The sequence below is a fragment of the Pinus tabuliformis genome, chromosome 2_1 (assembly GCF_031772625.1).
Source record: "Pinus tabuliformis cultivar Carrire ecotype Pingquan chromosome 2_1, CPIR1, whole genome shotgun sequence".
NCBI lineage: Eukaryota > Viridiplantae > Streptophyta > Pinopsida > Pinales > Pinaceae > Pinus > Pinus tabuliformis.
Genome location: NC_142299.1, coordinates 507251699 through 507265935, shown reverse-complemented (window position 1 = coordinate 507265935; position 14237 = coordinate 507251699). Strand labels below are relative to the sequence as shown.

Here is a 14237-nt window from a genome sequence, read left to right as displayed (position 1 = left end):
AGCCAGCGAGAGGCCACGCAAAGCCAGTTAGGGCCCACGCAGAGGCAACCAGGAGCTGTGCAGTGCCTCAGAGAGCCAGCATGGCTGACGCCTAGGCTCTAGAGGCTGACGCAATGCCTCCAAAGGTTGATGCAGGGGTTATTGGGCTGACGCTGGGCCAGGAAGGGCTAACGCAATCCCTAGAGGCTGACACTAGGGTTTTCGTGGGGCAGATTGGAGCTAGGAGCTGTCGGAGTGTTTATCCCGAGTTTCAGCCGGAATATCTGCTTCCGAGTAGATAGGTACTACTACCGAGATTATTCTGTGTTGGGTGAGCCGGTTTTGGCACCCAGATTGTATTCAGAAACTGCATAATAATAAAACCCTCAGATAGCTGCACCGGTTTTCCCGCATTTGGTTTTTCCGAGGACATTGGTCCAAAAACAACGGTGTCACTTGTGTGCTTGTTTTGTTTCCTTCAGTTGATGATCTGTAATGTGTTGAGCATGTACTTGTATTTCTTTTCAGTATTTACATGGTAAATAACTTGTTAATTTAACAGAACAAGTAGGCAAAAATAAATCAGAAAAGTACATGAAAGGTTTCTAACAGTTAGACTTAGAAATTCCAACATGGTATCAGAGCATGGTCGCAGATCACAGGAGAACTGAGGACATCAACCAAGCAGAGCAGCGACAGCAACAGCAAAAAACAGTTGTCCCAAGTGACAGAAGTTGTTCCTAGCAAAGAAGCAGCAAGGAAGGGTTGACACAGTGCCTGCATCATCAAGGTTGAGCCGGGAAGAGGATCAGTGCAGTGGCAAAGGAGAGCAGACTCGACCTACACAGTGCCCGGTCATCTTTCTCAGTCAGGAACGATTAATGCCCGTGGCCAAGAGGTGTGGATTTTGCTAGTGCCGAGATTACGCAGAGCCTAGAAGCTCGAACCTTCAATTTGCTTGGGCTTAGGAGGCTGTGGGTAAGTTGCTGAGTGAAGCTGGTGAGGTTCTGTAGTCAGAACAATACCTAACAAGGCAAGACCAAGGAGGAGGGAGTTGTTGTCAAGGATTTCTAGCCAAGAAATCTGGATCAGTGGTGCAATTCGATCATTAGTGCATCTCGACATTGGCAGAAGGGTTTCCAGGAGGGAAATCGAGGCTCAAAGGGAGTCACACCAAGAACTCCCAGGAGGGAAGTAGAGGAGCAACGAGATGGCAATGAATGAGGTAAGAGACCAAGACAGACTAGATGGAGCCTCAAACTTCGTAGTTTGGAAGGCCAGAATCCTGTCTGTTCTAGACGGGAATCGTGTCAAGCACTTTGCCTTAAGGACAATAGCGGTCTCAGTTGACTCGGTTGATAACAATAAGTACAATGTACGAAGATGCAATGGCTAGAGCTAAGAACATCATCGTTGACGGGGTCAAGGACCATGTAGTACCACAAATTGCCAAGAAGAATACGGCAAATGAGATATGGGAGGCCCGAAAGAAGTTGTATCAGCATACTTCTGTGCAGAGGAAAATGCTACTAGAAAATCAATTGCGGTCATATCAGATGCAGAAGGGAGAACAGATCGACACCTTCCTCGGTCGATTGAAGGAGATCCGGGATCAGCTGACTGCCATAGGGGCCACGCCGGATCAAGAATTGATCGTGAGAACAACCCTGAACGCAGTCTCAGAAGACTAGGAGGTGTTTGTCCAGAGCATATTGGGCAAGGCGACCCTTCCAGATAGGGAGTAAATGTGGGTGGCTCTTCGCCAAGAAGAGATCAAAAGGCTAAGCAAGGCGGGAAGCAGCGGCAAGGGGATCAGAATCAAGAAGGAGGAAGAGGAGGATGCTTCCCTAGCATCTGAGGGAAAGCAGGAGAAACGGAAGAAGAAGGACCTCTCCAAGGTCAAATGCTTCAACTGTGGGCAACTGGGTCACTATGCGAGCCAGTGTCGGAGGAAGAAGAGCAAAGGAGAGGCTTCCGAGACCAAGGCAGCGCCAGCGAAAGCAGAGAAAGAAGTGGAGACAGATGATGACTGTGCCATGAGTGCTCACACGCCACTTGAGCGGAAGGGGGGAGACATCGTGCTGTAGTCAGACAGACTACAGGCAATGAGGGGCAGGATCCTTGAGGTACCCAACCTCTTGGATTATACCTGGCTACGGGAGCCCCGAAGAGGAGTAGCAGTGCTGGCGGATGTCAGGAGAGACGGGTGCAGATGGAGCGACAGAGGGAGCTACAGTGAAGGATTCCCAGGACAGTGTGAGGCAACAGTGCAAGATGCATAGAGTTGTTGCAACAGCGCAGAGATCAGAGAGGGAGCACTTATCAGTGACAGAGGGAGTTTCGGCATCGAGGGTGTCTCTAGCCTGACAAAGATGTCAGAGTTGGGAGATCAGTTACTTACTTCTCAGTAACTGAGTTGCAATACAGCAATTAGCAATGGTAGTGCTATGGGCAACACGATGCAACATGATGAGAGGGAATGCAGTGCAGAATCGCAGATGCAACAGTGGCAGTGGCAGAGCCATGGGTAGCAGCACGAATATAGAGGGAGTTATTGTACAGATGCAATAGTCGCAGTGGCAAGGCCATGGGTAGCAGTACATGATGCAGCAGCTTCAAAAGATGTTGGGCAGTAGGCCTAGCATCAGCATAAGGACCGATGTCGGAGGATCAGGGTGATGCTCAATGAGGAGCATTACTAGAGCACAGTCCTCGCTAAGAGGGAGTGTTGATTTGGAGTAGCATCGGATGTGCTCTAGCCTCGAAACTTGGTGGAGAGGCCAAGGCACATGAAATCTCCAATACCCAAAAATGGTTTGGGCAGATTCCAAACAAATGGAGAGATATTAAAATAATTAATATTTTTAATAGAGTCCCTAAGTCTAAACTTTAGGGAAAATAAAATATTAATGTGAATTAATATAAAACTGTGTTAGAATGGTCCAAAAGTCATGGATCAAGCCAAATCTAATCTTAGTCGTTGATTAGCGACTTAATCTCGGTTGTTAATTTGTCAACGAAAAAGGTATAAGAGGAGGCTTGACGGTCACTTGGAAAACACACTGAATTGATCAAGATTTCGATTTTCTGGGGCAGGGTTTGCTAAGCAAGTCGAAAGAGTGATCAGAGTTGCAGCTGAGGGGCAGTGAATACAGAAGCAGAGAGGCAGAGAGGGTACCGGGAGAATCAACGTAGAAGCCAAGAGAGAGGGACGCATAGCCAACTAGAGGCCACGCAAAGCCAGCTACGGCCCACACAGAGGCAGCCAGTAGCTGCGCAGTGCCTCAGAGAGCCAGCATGGCTAACGCAGTGCCTCCAAAGGTTGACGCAGGGGTTATTGGGTTGATGCTGGGCCAGGAAGGGCTGACGCAATCCCTAGATGCTGACACTAGGGTTTTCGCGGGGCAGATTGGAGCTGGGAGTTGTCGGAGTGTTTATCCATGGTTTCAGCAGAAATATCTGCTTCCGAGTAGAGAGGTACTACTGCCAAGATTATTCTTTGTTGGGTGAGCTAGTTTTGGCACCTAGATTGTATTCAGAAACTGCATAATAATAAAACCCTCAGATAGTTGCACCGATTTTCCCACATTGGGTTTTTCCAAGGACATTGGTCGAAAAACAACGGTGTCACTTGTGTGCTTGTTTTGTTTCCTTCAGTTGATGATCTGTAATGTGTTGAGCATGTACTTGTATTTATTTTCAGTATTTACATGGTAAATAACTTGTTAATTTAACGGAACAAGTAGGCAGAAATACATCAGAATAGTACATGAAGGGTTTCTAACAGTTAGACTTAGAAATTCCAACACTCATGTCCCAATTGGAGCCAAATGTTACCCACCACCAGCGGGTGAACCCTATAGGAGAAATTTTCTCCTAGATTTGTCTTCAGCTGGTAGCTAGCAGCCACCTGAGCCTTCTATTATGATCATATGTTTGAAGGTGGGCCTTCCAACCCAAAAGGGATGACTTCTCATTATGTAATTTGATGTTTATGCTTGCTTTTCTTGGGCACATTTGGACATGGATTGGTGGGGGGCATTTGACGGAAAGAATGGGCTTGGATTGTACTCTTGTTCCCTTGCCTCAACTTGGGGGTTAATCTTGTATCCTCATCCCGTGGGATCTCCTCTATTGGCTATTAGCTTTAGGTGTGGCACTACATGGGAAACCCTAATTTTGGTTGCATTGTCTCACTTCCCAACACCATATATCTCACTGTCTCTTCGCTCATTGCAAGCCCTTGCCACATTTTCCCCATCTGGGTCCACATTTGTCCATTGGGTCCACAAGGTGTTAGCTTCCCCCTCCCCTTGTCCACAGTTTGGGTCGGGCCTGGAACGATGCCCTGAAGGTTGATGCATCTCGAAAGAAAAATAAAAGCATAATTTGGCCACTTACAACAGGAAATGTAACACAAAATGCAAAAGATGGTCGGGACATAAAAATTTCGCGCGTGGGCAACAACCAAACATGAGCTCTACCCCATATCATTATGGCCACCACCCTAGTTACTATGGCCCGTATGAGTACCCCCCGCATCATGAAGGAACCCATGATTGCTCCAACCCCTAGTGGGTGATGAACTGCCCAACCTTAAGGGGGTAATCACTTCCACATCATGCGCATAATTCTCTCATCCCCTAGAGCCCCAAGCAGTGAAAAGAAGAAAAATCAATAAAAGGCATATGAAGAAAGGTGAAAAAACAAAGGTCGAGGTAACTCATGTATCACGATTTCTCCCTCTTACATTCATACACCCATGGTGTGGGCCTCCCTCATCATAACTACCCTTGGACCATGGCATGTGGCTTGGAGCCTTCCCTCTTGCCCCCGTTCTGTTCCATCACTATTTCACATGACACCTGCCATTTGATGGATGTACCATGGACTTGTCACTCCCTTAGAGGTTGTGACCACCTAATAGGGTCCTTTATTAACCTCTCTTGTCGACCAAAGTAACACATGTACATTCTAAAGCCCATTTGGAAGGGCATGCCACTATGAATTGTCCACTTTTGCCCGAGATTAGCAAGCTTATTTACTCACATGCACTAATGGATTGTTGTACTGGAAGGTGAGGAGACGCATTGGATATTATACAGAATTGCAAGTGGGTCTCCATCTTGGACTTGGCCTCCCTATACAAGATCCAAGCCCTCCAAACGATCATAATGGCACTTGTAGGGTGAGCATTGAGAGCCATGGTCCTCCACCATTGCAAAGCATTGATTGCCACGCCATGGGCTTCTTCAACACCACACATTGCTTGTTCATGACCCAACAATACAAAGATGATGATGCAGTTGGACCACATTGCCCAGCCGACCACACATTTGCACCTAACACTTGGCAGTTGATCCAGGGCCCATATGAGGTTTTGTCTCATCCAGAGAGACGTGGGAGGGCACGTGTCATCTTCTAGCCCTCATTGATGGAGCATTGACTTGTATGGAACTATTTGGAGACCCATGAGACCATTGATTGTGCCCCACAGCCACTTGGGAGAACCACATGATGTTTTGCTTGGAAATCAAGGAGCCACCCCCTTGATCATCATTTATGGAGCCCCCCCTTCATCATGGCACTTAGAGGACTCATCTTGGCATTCCAACAGCCCTTTGCATCATTATTTTATCATTTCGGCCTGATTAGGGTGGCTTATCTTGCACATTTGAGCTATTTGGTGGGCTTGTCACCAAAGGTAGCGTTATTTTGCACATTCAAATAAATTTAGGAGCTCATTAGATTAATTTCAAACTTGTAGAAGCTCATAAAAATAAGTAGAGCCTCATTTGTATTGGATCATAATCACATTCTTGGATTAGCTCCCTTGAAGAGAATTTCGGACTTTTTGTAAGATTCCCACTTCAACAAACTTTTGAATTTCTTTAAAATTTCTGAATGTTTTTATTCAAGTTTCAAGGAGGAAATATTACAAACAGTTAGACTGCATTCTGCTGTAGCTGTTCACTATATTTTTTTATTTGCTGGAAAGTTCATTTAATGCTTATATATATATATAACTCCACAGAACAGACATACAGCTCTATCCTTATTTTAGAAATTAAAACATGGTTGATACATAACAACTCGACTCACAAAATATGAGTATTACCTCCGAATTTGAATGTACAGTAAACAAATAAGAGGTAGGGAACCCAATTTATCTGTGGCATCGATTTGAGAAAATGTTCAGGCCTAGATATCAGCTCCCTTGAAGCTTCGTTCCAGCACTAGACTAGCTTGCACGTTGCCCAATATTTGATACCCCAATCCACATATAACAGCAACTCTGGAATCCCACGCAAAGTTTATATTTGGGATGTCACTCCACCCAGAATAAATATTCAGCAAGTAAAGGGGTATAGGAGTGTGCGGCCAGCAAGGAAAAAGATGTCCAAGCTCGATGGAGTTATATATACAGCCTTGCGCTCAGCTAGAAGAGAAAATGTCCTGACTGCAACTGCGTTTGAGCTTCTCCAGGTGCCACGAACAACCCAGCTACTAATACGCTGCTCAAAAAGAAAGTATATAGTATGGTTATGACATTAAATAGGCCCCACAATGACTGCCTACAGTTATGCTACTAATATGCTGCCCAGGCACATGGAAACTCGTCCAGCATGGAGGTAAAAGAGTGACTCTAACTTGGTACTCGAGCTGCTTTAACAAACTGAATCAAACCATTGTTTCTTTCAACCAGCCACCACAATAGGAACAACTATAAGCTCGGCCTCTATACTCACTATAAACTTCAACCTCCAAGGCTCAGATTGTTGGTAGTTCCTCCATATGCAAAAGTGATATAGAGAATACCCAATAAGCTTCTAAAATCAAATGATAACACAAGAATACCTCAATAATTTTTTGAAATCTTGTTCTCCATTGAATCTTAGTGGTGAAATTTGAATGACTTCACTCCAAAATTCAAACTAGGGTGTCTACTTTCAACACCAAAGTCTGTTATGGCGGTTAGGGTTCCAAAACCCTATGCTTCTCCTTCAAACCTCTCTCCAAGAGCTCTAACTCCAACGTCACAAATGCACGAATGATGAGAGTCTCCTCATTTTCCTTCTTTTATGAGTTTAGGGTTGCCTTTTCACCTTCCCTTTTTATTAAATTCACTTTTATAAAGTCACTTTATGATATTTCACTTTATAAAGTTAAAGTGACTTCTAACTTGCCTAGGAAATATTACCCTTTCTCCTTTTTCAGTTTTATAAAGTTTCCTTAGGCAATTTAAGTCCCCTTATTACTGCTTTAGGCTAGCGGACCAAAGTCCTAAGTGTTGGGAAATCCAAAGTGTGGCAATTAAATGATTTCTCTTATTATGACATTATTTTGTGATGTTCTCGTTATTATTATTAGTTCTTTTGATTTATCTTTTCTTATCATCAAGACTAATGCCAAGCAATAAATAGAAGAGGACACAAGATGTAGGCACGCAGCCAGGGAAAAACCCCACTCTAGGGGAAAAGCCGGTCAAAATTCTTCCTTCAATAGATTCAAGATGAGACAACCAAGAGCCTTACAACCTAGACTACAGACCCCCTCCATCAAGTCATCCTTGATTGTTCTCCTGAGCAGTGACTTCATTTCACTGTGTTTGCATTGAATACTTGTCACTTTGTTAGCATGAAAATCTTATCACTGTTAATTGTACCGAGATCTCATCATTGTAATTACATTGAGAGCTCACCACTGTAGTTGCACAGAGACCTTCATCACCATAATGCAACAAGACCTCATCACGATTTCATCACTGTAAAAATACCGAGATCTTCACCACTATAATCGAGACCTATGGTAACATGGCACCGAAATCCTTTACTGAGATTTCACCAAGACTGTAGCATTGTGGTGAGACTTCATCTCTGTGTTTGCACCAAAATATGATAGCACTAAAACTGTGATAGCAGCGAGACTGTAATGGCACCAAAACTGTGATCATTGTAATAGCCCGAAACTATGGTCATTGTAATAGCCCGAAGTTGTGGTAGCACGAAATTGTCCACTATGATTTCCGCACCTATCTTTAACGAGATTATCTTTGTGATTTAACTCGAACTTCTGTGGTTAGATAATGCGAAAACCTTAGGCTTGTATATATAGTTGTTTCGCATAAAATAAGTCGACGTGACTTCATTGAAGGGTTGTGTCTCCGTATATGTTGGGGCCAACTTCAATTCATTTAAATGTAGCCAACTTGATGATGATTTATTTGAAATCGACAAAAAGGAGACTTAATGGACGAGTCTTTGACGAATCAACAAAATGACTTTGACTCAAATAAACAATCCTAAACCTACAATGGAGGCTTGACCTATGACAGTTGACCCAAGCATGAAACCCATGCTTTAACGATTCAATAATAATAAAAATTCTTTTTGCTTTTCTTTTGACAAATATATATCACATTTTGACTTCAAGTACAATTATGAAGACCGAACCTAGTTACATTCTTCAACACAAAAAGGGTCGGGGTCATTACAGTCCTCCCCGTCCAAGATTGCTTGTCCTCAAGCAATTTCAATTTAGGATGTTTGAGCACCTGTTCGCCCTCCCGGTAGCATCTTCTACCGGCAAATCCCTCCATTTTACTAGGTACTCCTTGATCGTTATGCTTTGCAGCTTTCTTTCTCTTGTATCTAGGATCTTCTCGAAAACTAAGACCAATTCTCCTTCCTCATCCAATGGTGGAAGCTCTGTGGAAATAATAACATGCTGCCCCAAGGTCTTTTTAAGGCACAAGACATGAAAGAAATTGTGAATTTTACATCCCTCCGAAAGCTCAAATTCATAGGCCACCTCTCCTATTCTTCTCACAATCTTAAATGGCTCGTAAAATCTGAATTTTATCTTTAATTTTCAGCGAAGACTGTCTATGGGGCTGGAGACAAAGGTATACCATATTTCCCACTTCAAAGTTGCACCCCACCCTGTGTCTGTCTGCATACAGCGTTTGTTGATTCTAAGCCATATGCAAATTGTCCTTGACGACTTTTAAAATGTCCTAGATTTCCTAGATCCAGTCTTTGGCAAGTGGTGCCCGACTGTCCCCAAATATCCTGTCTGCAAAAGTTGGGGCGTCGTATCCATATAATGCATTGAAAGGAATCACGCCAATGGACATGTGGAAAGTGGTATTGTAGCAATGTTCCCCCAGATGCAACCACTTCACCCATGTCCTTTGTTGGTCAGTCACGTAATTCCTAAGATAGCCTTCTAGCCACTTGTCGACTATCTCTGTCTGCCCATCAGTTTGTGGGTTAGCTAGTGCTCGGAGTTAGCTCAGTCCCCACAAGTCTAAAAAGCTCCTACCAGAAGCCGCCCATGAACTTGCTATCTCTATCACTGACAATCTTTTTCGGCAACCCATGCAACCTGAAAACCTCCCCGGAAAATATCTCGGCCACCTATGAAGCTGAATATTTTGATTATATGGCCAAGAAATGGGAAAATTTTGTGAGTCGATCTACCACCACATATATGCAATCTTTGCCCTGCACCGAAAGTAAGCCAGTGATAAATTCCATGGAAACACTCTCCCACTTCTGCTCTGGAATGGGGAGGGGCTACAGAAAACCTGTTGGATGGGTATGCTTTGTCTTGTTTTGCAGGCATGTGTCGCACTCCCTCACAACTCTCAGCTTCCTGTATATGTGGAAGAGGAAATGCCTCCATCAATCGAGGCCAAGTGAGAGTCGAAGCCATGAGATTCAGCCATCGAAGTTTATGTTATATTATGTTTCTCCTATGTTTCTGTTGCAGGAATACATCTGCAGACTCAGTAGAAACCATGCAAATACATGTGATTCTGTTTTGTTTCTGGATGTAGTATGTATAATGGAATACTCTGTTAAGGTGGACTTGAGAAGTCCTGTTTTATATATTGAGTCTGAACATAGTTGTAAATGGTGCTCTCTGTATAGAGAGGAATAGATAAGTAGAAATATTTTTCCAGCATCAAAAAATAAATATGAACAACATGATTCAATGGCGTGTAGAATTGCTCTTTATAGTATGTATGCTGGAGTACTCTGTTAAGGTGGACTGAAGAAATCTTGTCTTATATATTGAGTCTGAACATAGTTATACATGGTGCTCTCTGTACAGAGAGTTATAGATAAGTAGAAGTATTTTTCCAGCATCAAAAAATAAATATGAACGACGGAATTCAATGGCGCGTGGAATTGTTCTTTTAAATTCACTTCTGCAGAAGCAACATAATTAATTGCTTTCTCACTTGTTTGTGTTTACTCTGTGTTGTCTGCTGAAAATATAAAGTTAACTCTGAACTATTTGTGATTCTTCCGTTTTGCTTTTGTCTCTTTTTTTATAATTGCATGTAATGGCGGTACACCGTAGCCTTCAATTGTCACAATTACGAGATTAGTCTTGACCAATTGAATATTTAAAAAAAAACAACAACAACAACAACAACAAATAGGGTTTACCTTTAAAGGAAAAATGTTAGGGTTTGTTTCCGCGAACCTTTGTTTCAGGATGGTCAGGCGCCACTCCAGAACGCACCAATCCAAATGGCGTCGGCAATCTTTCTATGATGTCTACATTTGTCTGCTCATATTTTTTCAGCATCTGAAATATTCATAGAAAGATGGCTAAATAATTGTATAAACCTTATGAAATCATTCAAAGATTGCTTCAGCGAAATCAAAGTGCTGAAGACAGCCTGACCTTCTCTGCTGTGTAAAATCCAGCTGGGCCACTACCTACAATGCAGACATGCAGAGGTTTCGCAGATGCACAGGAGGAAGAAAAGTTTCTTCCCTTCAAATATGTTCTCAGACACGCGATTGCCCATCTTGAAGCCATTTCAATCCCTGCCTTGGAAACCTGCATCCATGGACTACGTGAAGCGAGAATTACAATAAATGGCAGAAAAATTGGAGCAAATTCGTTTCCGTGATGGAGGTTTGTGTGGGTAAAATCGCAGTCCACCGCATCCTGTTTAGTGAAAATCAGGGAGAATTGTATTGGTCTGTCAAAATTCCCGTCTCATCCTGCAGACTTATAAAAGGGTGGGATAGATTGAACCAGAGTTGGCTAAAACGTTGTATCATTTTAGTATATATGGACAAAATCTAAATCATAATAAAAAGATTTCAAGTTCTTTTAATTTCTTTTTGGCTTGGTGTTAGATAGATTTGCGGTATTAAAATGATAAAAAAGTGGAAAGGGTAGAATCAGCAATGCCTTAACCTGTACATTGGAAAATTACCCGGTAAATATGGTGGTAAAGATAGATTATGCTAAGCCTCTTATGCACCTGTAAAAACTAGGTAGCATTAAATTTCTGATGGATGTTGGTGTCTTCTATCAGTTAGTGGGAAGCCATTTGCTGGTTCGAATCGAGTAATAAAAAATATGTAACGGGGACTTTTCAGTGAATCTTCAACCGATAGATTGAACCAGAGTTGGCTAAAACGTTGTATCATTTTAGTATATATGGACAAAATCTAAATCATAATAAAAAGATTTCAAGTTCTTTTAATTTCTTTTTGGCTTGGTGTTAGATAGATTTGCGGTATTAAAATGATAAAAAAGTGGAAATGGTAGAATCAGCAATGCCTTAACCTGTACATTGGGAAATTACCCGGTAAATATGGTGGTAAAGATAGATTATGCTAAGCAAAATAAAGGAATTAGTGTAACTGTACAATATGCCTATCACACACTAACAATAAATAGCAAAAAAGTTGATGACAAGAGAAGGGTAGGTACCTTGTCTTTACAAAGAAAATGACCTTCGTGCAATGCATTTTCGCGTTCATCGTCTTTGTCAAACTGGATAGAATTGGAGGTAGAGACTCTATGAAAGTCACCCACATTGGCTTGTTGTGTCTTGGTCACCAAGTGGTGCCGAGGGATAGCTTTTTAAAATATTATTCTTAAAATCTTTTTACATTAAAAAAAAATTGTTTTTTCTCCCCCATTCTCTGAATTATGATACATATGATCTTGGGATACTTGTTTCTACTTTGAAAATAGTTTTTTTTAATGATCTTATACTTTTTAAAAAAATATTGATAATTATTTTAATTTGAATCATGTTTATTTATGTTTCTGAATGAGTTATGTTCAGTGACACTTTTCTCCTACAGTAAGTGCAATCTGAATGGAATTATTAGAGCTTACATATTAGTGAAGATCACATTATTAGAGCTTACTTAAAATTTATCCATCCCTTACGCCGTTTCCTTTGCAACATTTGGTGCAAATACTAGTTTTAAGCCTAAAAACAAAAACACTGTTATGTTCAAAGCCTAACCTAAAAACACTGTTATGTTCAAGACTTGTGCCGTAGGCTTCCATGAATATCTCAACTAAATTTAGTCGAAATGCCCCAAATATATTTGGAGTAAAAGAAAAAGTTTCCATTTGACAAGTCGGAATGCCTTACATGTCAGGTTGAATGAGGAGAGTTCTACCTACTAGGGAGAGGGAATTGTTTGTTCATACTTCTACCCTCTTTCTTATATTATCAAAAACATCTTTCCATTTTTTGCAGCATGTCTTCCATTTGCTACTGAAGAGTAAACGGTAGGAAGAGTATCTTCCTTAATTCCCATCATTGTCAGGATTTTGTTCTCCAGCCCCAGGTTTACATTCAGGAAAAAAATAATTTATTTGTCTTTATTCATGTCAAATAATCTGACCTGTGGGTGTTTTAAATACTTTGATGGCGTGTCTATTGCTTTGGCTTTTTTCAGACTAGCAGATCCCAGAAGTAGGGGATCTTCTTCATTTGTACATGGGAAATAGGGCCAAAACTAGCAAAGGAAATGTTGAAGTGAGTTTGGGCGGATATTTTGTTTGAGTATCTCAATGATGGGCCTTCCCCTCAATTTCCATCCTTAAGACAGTTGTCACTCAATGATGGGCCTTCCCCTCAATTTTGCCATCCCCTTCTTCATTTCCATTCCCCCTCTCCTTCCATTAATTCCCTCGCCGATCTTTCCACTTCCTCTCTCTTCACCAATGCATCTGCGCCCTTCTACGCTTCAATGCCCACCTTCATCTCCTTCACTAGAAGGAAGGCATTCATTCTCTGTTCAGCAAAGAGAGGCCAAGCGATCATCGACACTCCATGTAAGATGCTTTCGATCATTGAATTCCAACCGCAATGAAAAAGGAAACCGTCTGCGAATGGATGAGAGAGGACAGCAATCTGAGGCGCCCATGAATCCACCACAAATCCACGGTCCTGGATTCGAGTCTCAAAACCCTCAGGTAGAACCTCCCTCATATCTGCTTCAGTAGTCATCGTGGATTCAGTTGGAGGAGGAGGCTCCTTACGCAATACCCAAAGGAACCGCTGCACGCTTGCTTCTAGCCCCAAAGCTAGTTCCCGAATCTGATTCTCCGACAGGGTGCTGCGGCTCCCAAAAGAAACGAACAGAACTGACGAGGCGGGCTGGCGGTCCAGCTATTTGAGGCAGCCCTCCTTCTCAAACTTCTCTTCAGATTCTGACAGAGACAAAGCTATTAACAGCCCAACGGGATAAATAGAAGGGGTCATTTCAACAGCACTCAGAACCTTCCTTCCTTGAGAGCTTTTATTTGTGCTGGTTCCATTTCTTGGCATGTATTTATCAGAATTCCATGAGCTTCCTGAAGCCGAAGGGAATGTTGAATGAACCAGTTGAATGAAATATCAGATCTGTCTAGAAGAGGGTCTGGCAAATCTATTCCGAGAATCGGCGGAAGGCCCGTCAGAAAGAAATTATAATTAAAGTGGATGTAAAGTAAAGCTTATTAAATTATAGTGTCTCCTTTATAAAATGTGAAAAAAGAGTATTACAATACTTTTTCACACATGCCATCTGATCAAGCAGCATATAGTTCTTTTTATTATTGGGTAAGAATTTGTAGCAGAAAACTGTCTTTCAAATCCCTTTATAAAATGAGGACATGGTTTGGGTTATTCTATTTCAAGATATTGTAGCAAAAAGCTGTATTGCAAGTTGCAAGGGATTTATAGATTTGGATTAGAATGCTTTTTCATATCTGCGATGTCACTGCTGCTTTTTGATTATATGGTGCCTTCCCTTGTTTTATAATTATCAATAATAATTGATCTGCATTTTGTTTGGTGAGATGTGAGGCATCTATGGGATTTTAATTAGAACTTGATTGCCTGATTTTACTTGGCCTTATTTTAGATGCATCTACTAATAGCTTGACATGTGTGATATGTCACATGGACAGGGAAAATCTGTTGAAGTACGATA

At 42.0% G+C, this 14237-nt stretch overlaps 1 protein-coding gene across 1 annotated transcript in view; it reads right to left on the bottom strand.

The window, feature by feature from the left end:
* Positions 1-11394, bottom strand: part of LOC149201187 (NADPH:adrenodoxin oxidoreductase, mitochondrial-like) — a 174039-nt gene extending 162645 nt beyond the window's left edge. Inside the window, exons 1-2 of the mRNA XM_089401219.1 lie at positions 10681-11394; positions 10477-10581 (exon numbers count right to left, since the gene is read on the bottom strand). Of these exons, the coding sequence (XP_089257345.1) occupies positions 10477-10581; positions 10681-10845 (270 nt within the window). The 5' untranslated portion in view covers positions 10846-11394. The remainder of the gene's footprint in view (positions 1-10476; positions 10582-10680) is intronic.
* Between the last annotated feature and the right edge of the window lie 2843 nt (positions 11395-14237).